This window comes from Pterocles gutturalis, unplaced genomic scaffold, assembly GCF_000699245.1.
Source record: "Pterocles gutturalis isolate BGI_N339 unplaced genomic scaffold, ASM69924v1 C12362033, whole genome shotgun sequence".
Classification (NCBI taxonomy): domain Eukaryota; kingdom Metazoa; phylum Chordata; class Aves; order Pterocliformes; family Pteroclidae; genus Pterocles; species Pterocles gutturalis.
The window spans coordinates 1,690-10,398 of record NW_010155985.1 but is presented as its reverse complement, the minus strand read 5'-3'; the positions used below and the strand labels follow the sequence as shown (position 1 = coordinate 10,398).

General features: G+C 44.7%; 1 protein-coding gene across 1 annotated transcript; it reads left to right on the top strand.

Moving 5' to 3' along the window:
- The first annotated feature begins 172 nt into the window (after window positions 1-172).
- KIAA2018 (KIAA2018 ortholog) lies at window positions 173-7,848 on the top strand. The gene is made up of 2 exons (XM_010086297.1): window positions 173-265; window positions 1,363-7,848. Exons 1-2 carry the CDS (start codon window positions 178-180, stop codon window positions 7,833-7,835), a joined length of 6,561 nt encoding a protein of 2,186 aa, XP_010084599.1. The 5' UTR covers window positions 173-177; the 3' UTR covers window positions 7,836-7,848.
- The last annotated feature ends 861 nt before the right edge of the window (window positions 7,849-8,709 follow it).

Genomic DNA, 8,709 nt, shown 5'->3' with positions numbered 1-8,709 from the left:
CCCAAAAAAAAAAAAAAAAAAGAACCCCACCCAACAATATTCAGAGAATCATTCAGGTTAGCACATTTTTAAAGTAAAGACCTCTTGCAGCAAGTGTAGTCTCATCATTAATGGATCTACCAATGATAGACCTTTCTCCTAATTTTATATATATGTTTTCTTTTGAAGAGCAAGAACATGATCCTGGATCAGGCCTTTAAGTATATTACAGAAATGAAAAGACAGAACGATGAACTTCTGTTAAATGGAGGGAACAATGAACAGGGTAAGTACCGATGCTGCTAGAGGCTCTAGATTTTCTGTCACTCATTTCCACTGTGTTAGTAGGGACTCACAACAAAGCCTGGATCAACAAACTTGGGAATCCCAAAACATAATGCACATACAGAAAAAAAAAAACAGCTGCTTAGAACATCTTGAAACATGAAGCCAAGAAAATACCCAAGTGCGTGTTCTTGCACATAGCTATGAGATAACGAAGCAATCACATTGTGATGTAAAGTAATTACAGAGCTTATAGGTGATGCGACAGCATCTAGTAGATTCAGTCCTGATATATTCTACTGTAGTGACCAGAACGATTTCTGACAAACTTCAGAGTTAGATTTTTTCATTGAAAACATGGAGCTTCCTTCATGCACTGAGCAATTTTTTTTTTCCTTTCAAATACTGTAAAAGTGATATCAGCCTACTTTATAAAAATATAATGCATCATATAAAATCTTCTTGAACAGATGCATAAAAATACAGTGATGGAGGTATGACAGAAATAATCTTGTGGTTTGTGATTTTTATTTCTACCCATAGAATGGAATTCTAAAGAGTTCATTTTTGTCTTGTAATTGAGTTTGAAAAACCTAGGTGATTTTCTGAGTTAGGTGAGGTATCTCCAAGTACCTTGCTGGTTTTTGGGGTTTTACAGAAGTGCTTTGTATTTAATTTTGCATACCATTTTTAGATGTAATGAAACTTAATTGTCCTGGGAAGCCATGAGATTATCAAGAACAGTTTTAGTGTTTGCAGGGAAAAGAAAAAGCTAAATTAATGTGCTCATATTTCCTTCGGTAATTAAGCAATTTTATCATTACTGAGTTTCATCTGAGTTAGTCCTGATTTTTTTTCTAGCTAAATGATTTGACATATCCTGCTATTGGTGACAGAATAGTTTGTGAAGTTCATTCACTTTCTGGCTCAGTAGAGAGGATAAGAGTCTTTAGTTATTATGTTAGCTGTTTGAAGAGAGCACACATTATTAACAGTTTATTTCAATACTGCATAGTGTTTACTCTCAAAGTTGTGTGCTAACGTTACCTAGTATTTGCGCTGGTGCTGATGTAATGGAGTGCTCTCACTGTTTTGCAGCTGAAGAGATAAAAAAACTCCGGAAACAGCTGGATGAACTGCAAAAGGAAAATGGGAGATACATCGAACTACTGAAAGCAAATGATATTTGCCTCTATGATGACCCTACAATCCACTGGAAGGGAAATCTCAAAAATGCTAAGGTCTCAGTTGTTATTCCCAGTGATCAGGTTCAAAAGAACATCATTGTGTATTCAAATGGGAGTCAACCCAATGGAAATAACCAGGGAGCATCTGTCCAGGGAATAACGTTTAATGTTGGTCATAATTTACAAAAGCAAACAGCCAATGTTGTGCCAGTCCAGAGAACTTGTAACCTAGTGACGCCTGTGACAATTTCTGGTATTTACCCCACAGAAAATAAGCCCTGGTCACAAACTACGGTTTCTCCGCTGGCATCCACTCAGCCAGTTCCCGCAGGGAATGTTATTGAGCTTTCCACCCCAGAAAATGAGCGAGGCACGCTTGCTGCTGCTACTGCTGCCAGCTCACAGAGCGCATCTCGATCCGGAACAGAACAGGAACTACAGTGTTCTTCAAGTAATGCACCACAGAATGATGAAAATCTCCCCAAAAGTAAAAATGATGAGGAGGGCACTAAATTAACAAAGAAAACACTCCTGCAGGGAATCAGTCTTCCTTCCAGTGCCTCCACAGAAGCCTCCCAAGTTCAACAGGTGAATGCAACTTGCTCAAATACACACAATTCTAGGAGTGACCTTCAGGAAAGCTGTGTCGTTTCAACCACAGACACAGCTTGTGTGCCATCTGTGAGACTGTCTACTGCTGATAGTTCTTCTTCTGTAAATGTCCTCAAAAGTACAGACTTAGGAAGCAGTGCTGGAATGCCTGCGACTTCCGCAGCAGAAGGAGTTAAGGCTGTGACAGCAATAAGCACTCTGCCCACCAGTCCCCTAGAGAACTGCTGGTCTTTTTCAGCAGGCTCTTCAGGTGTTGGCGCTTCAGACTTGAAAAACATGAGTAGCCTTACACGGATGCCTTCAGCTGGAAACACACAGACCACGTGGACGACATTGCAGCTAGCAGGAAATACTGTTCAGCCACTAAGCCAAACACCATCCAGTATAATGACTGCACTATTAAACGAGCCAGTTAACGGTGCTGGTACTGTATCTTCTGCTCACAGCAGGCCTTTGACTACAAGTATCAGTTTGAATACTTCTCTGCCTGGGGATGGCCAGGGAGCTGAACAGATTGTAGTCACCTTGCCCTCGTGCCCACCCTTACCAATGCAGCCACTAATGAGCCAGCCACAGCTTAAACCTCAGGCTGCAGGAAATATCCTTCCATTGAATTCAGCTATGCAGGTGATTCAGATGGCTCAGCCAGTTGCGTCAGCTGTTACAGGAGCACCAGCTAACCAGAATGTCATCATTCTGCAGCCTCCAAACCCTGCTCCGTGCCCTCCGATTGTGAGAGCAGAAGTTCCCAGCCAAAATGTTAGTCAGCAAATTGTAATTATACAAGCTGCTAATCAGAATCCTCTTCCCCTCCTCTCTGCTCAGCCTTCAGCTTCTGTAAGAGTTCCTGTGAATGGACCAACTGCAGTCGTGAACTCTGGCAGCTCTGTACAAAGTGCCCCTCTTCCACAGACTTTCGGAGGGAAACACCTTGTCCATATATTACCGAGACCATCCTCTTTGCCATCTTCTAGCTCTACGCAGACATTTTCGGTTACAATGTCGAATCAACAGCATCCCCAAACTATCTCATTAAACGGGCAGCTTTTTGCATTGCAGCCTGTGATGTCTTCATCTGGGGCTTCAAATCAAGCCCCTATGCAAATTATTCAACCCACCACCAGTGAAGATCCAAACACCAATGTTGCCCTCAATACATTTGGTGCTTTAGCTAACCTCAATCAAAGCATATCGCAAATGGCGGGACAGAGCTGCTTACACCTGTCCCTCAGCCACCCCACCAATCCCACAACTGTCAATAACCAGATTGCCACAGTTAGCTGTATGTCTTTACCAACTTCTGTGGCATCTTCAGTGCCTGCAGAGGTTTCAGTATTAACTAGTGCATCTAATTCAATAAATGCTTCCCCAAAAAAAGCAGCTGCTGGCTTGCCATCCAATGCAAAATCAAAAAGGACAAACAAAAAGCCAAGTACAAAGAAACACCAAGCAGTCAACAGTAAAGTGTCCTGCCCGGCAGTTCCTTGCAAAGACACAGGGAAAGCGGACTCTGCTCCCATGGAAACGGTGGCAAAGCCTTCAAACAGTGAGGGACTGCTTGAAAACGCTCCAGCACTATCACAAGCTTTAATGATGTCCCAGGTGACCAGTGTGGCAGCGCTGAGTGGTGTCAGCGTTTCTGACTGTCATTCCAAAGAGGCTGCGAGCTCTGAACAGGCAGCCAAAACCTCCTCTGTCCCGGAGCCGAGCGCAGCAGAGGTGCCTGCTTCCTCGCCGCTGGAGTCCGTGGTGTCAGAGCAGCTGGCACTCGTTGTGCCAGCTGCCAAAGAAGCTGCTCCTTGCCAGCAGGGCCATGGGTCTCAGAACTGTCCACCAACCAGCTCTGCCTTGTCAGAGTCTCCCAAACCCTGTGAATCCCCCAGCACCTTAATGTCCTCTCATACGGAAGCATGTATGACGCATTCTCAGGTGGCTGGGACGTCGGTAGCGCAGAGCAGCACAGCAGGTGATAATTCCAAGGCAGGAACGGTTTCTGAGCCCTGCAACATTGCGCAGGATTCCTCAGTGGAAATGCAGGATGCGGACTTGTTAGAAGGACAGGGTCTAACCAAAATGCTGTCTGATCTCACAAAAGAAAGAACAGCTGTGGAAAAAACCTCTTCATTTACCATTCAGGGGGAGCATTCTGGTTTTCCCATGGAAAACTCTAAACCAGCAGAATCAAATGTTGATTTGCCTGAGAGGCAGGAACTCTTGCTAATGAATACAGAAGGTGATACTCTCTCCCAGCATCACTCCTGCATTTCTGATCAGGAAGTAGTCAGTGCTTCCCTTATTGCTAGCAGGCAGGCAGACTCCCCGATGTCAACTAGCTCTGGTAGCAGTCGAGGCTTCTCAGTTGCATCTATGCTGCCAGATACCGCCAGAGAAGACGTTACTAGCAGCACCTCAACCAGTACATGTAACAGCTGCACATTTTCAGAACAGACTGACATTGTAGCTCTTGCAGCAAGAGCTATTTTTGACCAGGAAAACCTTGAGAAAGGTAGAGGAGGAATACAGGTTAACATGAGGGATGCCATCTCTAAGTCAACTGAGGTTGTGCCTTTGGAGAGAGAGCAACAGCCTTTTAAACCTCAACCAGCGAAAGAAAACAATGCAGGGCCTTTGGAAGTGGCACCAAACAAATTCAGTGCTCAAGATGTACAGACAAATGTTGATACACAGGTTGAAAAGCCAAGCTGCTCTGTAGGAGGTGTGGAAACATCAAACACTTCTTTGCAGATTTCTGCTTCCCAGTCACAAAGCATAACCAGTTTAAGCGTGAATAATCTAATACACCAGAGTCGCATTGTCCATCCCCTTGTGAGTTGCTCGAGTTTATCCCAGTCTTCAGAGCCAGCCAGTGTTCCTGCAACTGTGAGCCTCTCCCTTCCCTCTAGCACGTACATCAATCAGTCTCCAGGTCCCGCTATGATGAGCGAATATGCTCAGGAACAACTGAATGCTATTAGGGCAAGCACCATGCAGGCTCCCCAGCTGCAGGAATCGCACTTAAAGCAGCAAAATCACGAAAGTCGCAAAGACTCTGCCAAGCGGGCTGTTCAAGATGACCTTCTGCTTTCTACGGCGAAGAGGCAAAAGCAGTGCCAGACAACGCCCATAAGGCTTGAAGGGATGGCATTGATGAACCGAGCACCAGAGGGTATTGCTGATCAAACGCAGATGCTGGTCAGTCAGATTCCTCCTAATTCAGCCAATTCAGTGGCATCAGCGAGCAATCAAGGGCACGCGGATGGCCTTAATCGGTTATTCCCATCAAACAGCAACTTTGCAACACCAGCTTTGAGACAAACTGAAGTTCAGTGTGCTTCTCAACCATCAATTTCAGAGCAACAAGGCCAGGCAGGGCAGCACTTGCAGACGATTCAACATGTTCCTGCTCAAGGCATATCTCACCTTCACAGTAATCATCCGTACTTAAAGCAACAGCAGGCTGGTCAGTTAAGAGAAAGGCACCACTTGTATCAGCTGCAGCACCATGTCACTCATGGGGAAAACTCAGTCCACTCTCAGCCCCACGGTGTCCACCAACAGCGAACAATACAGCAGGAGGTGCAGATGCAAAAGAAACGAAATCTCATCCAGGGAACACAAGCCACACAACTTTCTCTACAGCAAAAACACCATGGAAGTGATCAAACACGGCAAAAAGGTGGTCAGCCTCATCCTCACCACCAGCAAATGCAACAGCAGATGCAGCAGCACTTTGGAGCTTCCCAGCCTGAAAAGAACTGTGAAAATCCTGCAACAGGCAGAAACCATCATAGCCACCCTCAGAGCCATATAAATCAGGATATTATGCATCAACAGCAACAAGATGTTAGCAGCAGACAGCAAGGTTCAGCTTCTGAACACGTGTCAGGGCATAATCAGATGCAGAGACTTATGACCTCGAGGGGCTTAGAGCAGCAAATGGTGTCTCAGGCAAGTATCGTAACCAGACCGTCAGATATGACATGCACCCCTCACAGGCAGGAAAGAAACAGAGTTTCCAGCTACTCTGCTGAAGCACTCATTGGGAAGACACCCTCTAATTCAGAACAGAGAATAGGAATATCTCTTCAAGGCCCTAGGGTTTCTGACCAGCTTGAAATGAGAAGCTATCTTGATGTCCCTAGAAATAAAGGGTTGGTGATTCATAATATGCAGGGCCGCTTATCTGTCGACCATACCGTTGGCTCAGATGTGCAGCGACTTTCTGATTGTCAGACATTTAAGCCAGCTGGACCCAATCAACAACCGACGGGCAATTTTGATGTACAGGCTTCAAGAAACAGCGAAATTGGTAATTCTGTGTCATCCCTCAGGGGCATGCAGTCGCAATCATTTCGAATTGGTCAAAATACTGGGCCATCCATAGAGAGACAGAAGAGATTGCCCTACCAGTCAGTACAGGGTATTCCAACAGGAAATACCCTGCCATCAAGGGAAAATGAAAACACATGCCACCAAAGTTTTATGCAGAGTTTGCTTGCCCCTCACCTTGGAGATCAAGTTAGTGGAAGCCAAAGATCAATCCCAGAACATCAAAGGAACGCGCAGTGTGGTGCCTCCTCCACAATTGAGTACAACTGTCCCCCAGCTCGAGAGAGCGTCCACATCCGAAGAGATGGTGATGGCCAGAGCAGGGAGAGCTGTGACATGTCGATTGGTGCGATTAACACAAGGAACAATTCTTTGACTATTCCTTTTTCAAGTTCTTCTTCCTCAGGAGATATTCAGGGTCGCAATACAAGCCCCAACATCTCTGTGCAGAAGTCCAATCCCATGAGGATGACAGACAGTCACGGAACTAAGAGCCACATGAACACACCCGTTTCTAGCAACATGCATGGAGTTGTGAGGCCAGCTCACCCTCACCCTGCGGTTTCTCACGGAAATGGCGAGCAAGGACAACCTTCTGTTCGTCAGCCAAATTCTTCAGTTACTCAGCGGTCGAGGCATCCTTTGCAAGATAATGGAGGTTCTAAAATACGTCAGCCCGAAAGGAATCGATCTGGAAATCAAAGACATGGGAACGTCTTTGACCCTAGTCTTCCCCATCTTCCCCTGTCCACCAGCAGCAGTATGATCCTCGGGCGCCAGCAGTCTGCAATAGAAAAAAGAGGAAGCATTGTCCGATTTATGTCTGATGGCCCTCAAGTGTCTAATGATAATGTGGCCCCTGACCAACATACTCTCTCTCAGAATTTTGGATTCCCTTTTATTCCAGAGGGTGGCATGAATCCACCGATAAATGCCAATACCTCTTTCATCCCACCAGTCACTCAACCTAGTGCCACTCGAACACCAGCTCTAATCCCAGTCGATCCTCAGAATACGCTGCCATCCTTCTATCCACCTTACTCTCCTGCCCACCCTACCCTTTCCAATGACATTTCTCTCCCTTACTTTCCCAATCAGATGTTTCCTAACCCAAGCACAGAGAAGCCAAGTAGTGGAAGTTTAAACAATCGATTTGGATCCATTTTGTCTCCTCCCAGGCCTGTTGGTTTTGCTCAGCCAAGTTTTCCTTTGCTTCCGGATATGCCACCAATGCACATGACCAACACATCGCACTTATCTAATTTTAACTTAACATCTTTGTTTCCAGAAATAGCCACAGCTCTTCCTCCAGATGGTTCAGCAATGTCACCTTTGCTTTCCATTGCAAACACAGCTGCTTCAGATTCTTCCAAGCAGCCCTCAAACCGACCTGCCCACAATATAAGCCATATTCTCGGTCACGACTGCAGCTCAGCTGTATGAAAACTGATAGACTGACTTCTAATCTGATGTGTTGCTTATATATTTACGAAGAAGAGAGTGGATCTTACTGGCATCCCTGAAGAGACCATTCATAGCATCACTGTTTATTTGCCTAAATGTATGTATATGGGTACTTTTCGTATTTATATACACATGGTATTTCCATCCACCTTACTAACTTAAAAGCACCAGTGCCTATAGCAATGCTTACTTACTAGTAAACAGTAAGGATTCAACATTTAGAGCTGTACAAATATTGGTTGTTGATTTTCCAACAATCAAGTTTGATGTCTGATTGTTGCAGGGTAAGGGCCACCCTCAGTAATAAGTGGATGTAAAGAAAGGAGTGAGAGCATCCATACAGGAGACAGGAAATATGCTACAGGTTTCATTTGGTTTCGTATGTGTTTACCTGAAACTACAGATGAACTTGAAGTTTGGGTTTCTCTTTTTCCTTTGTAAATATATTCAGGAGCCTCAACACAAGTCAAATCTGTGTTAACCCAGCATTAATTGATAAAATACATTTGTTGTCCAGCTTTTGTCTGTTTGAAGCTTGTCACATGCACTTGACTTAAGGCTGACTTTACCTGGCAAAAATTTACTGTGTTTCCACGGTCAGCAATTAAAAATACTGGTTTAGAAATTTCAGATTTCCCTAACCCATGACTTTCTGTTTCTAAGAAGAATTTTGTTTGGATCTGTTTTAACAATGGCTTTGGTTACTGATGAAGTTGGTCAATGTTTCAATGTAGCTTACGACTCCTTCTAGAGTAGTCAGCGGAGACAGAAGTCCTATTTGTTGCCGTTTCATTGTTCCTATGCTGCAAATTACCTCAGGGTGGGTTTTGGACCTTGTTTAGCACCTTCTTAA

Bases quoted from the DNA above. Each gene is read 5' to 3' on its own strand.
- KIAA2018 (XM_010086297.1), top strand. From the start codon at position 178: ATGATCCTGGATCAGGCCTTTAAGTATATTACAGAAATGAAAAGACAG. The intron at 266-1,362 runs GTAAGTACCGAT...ACTGTTTTGCAG, and splicing joins TGGAGGGAACAATGAACAGG to CTGAAGAGATAAAAAAACTC.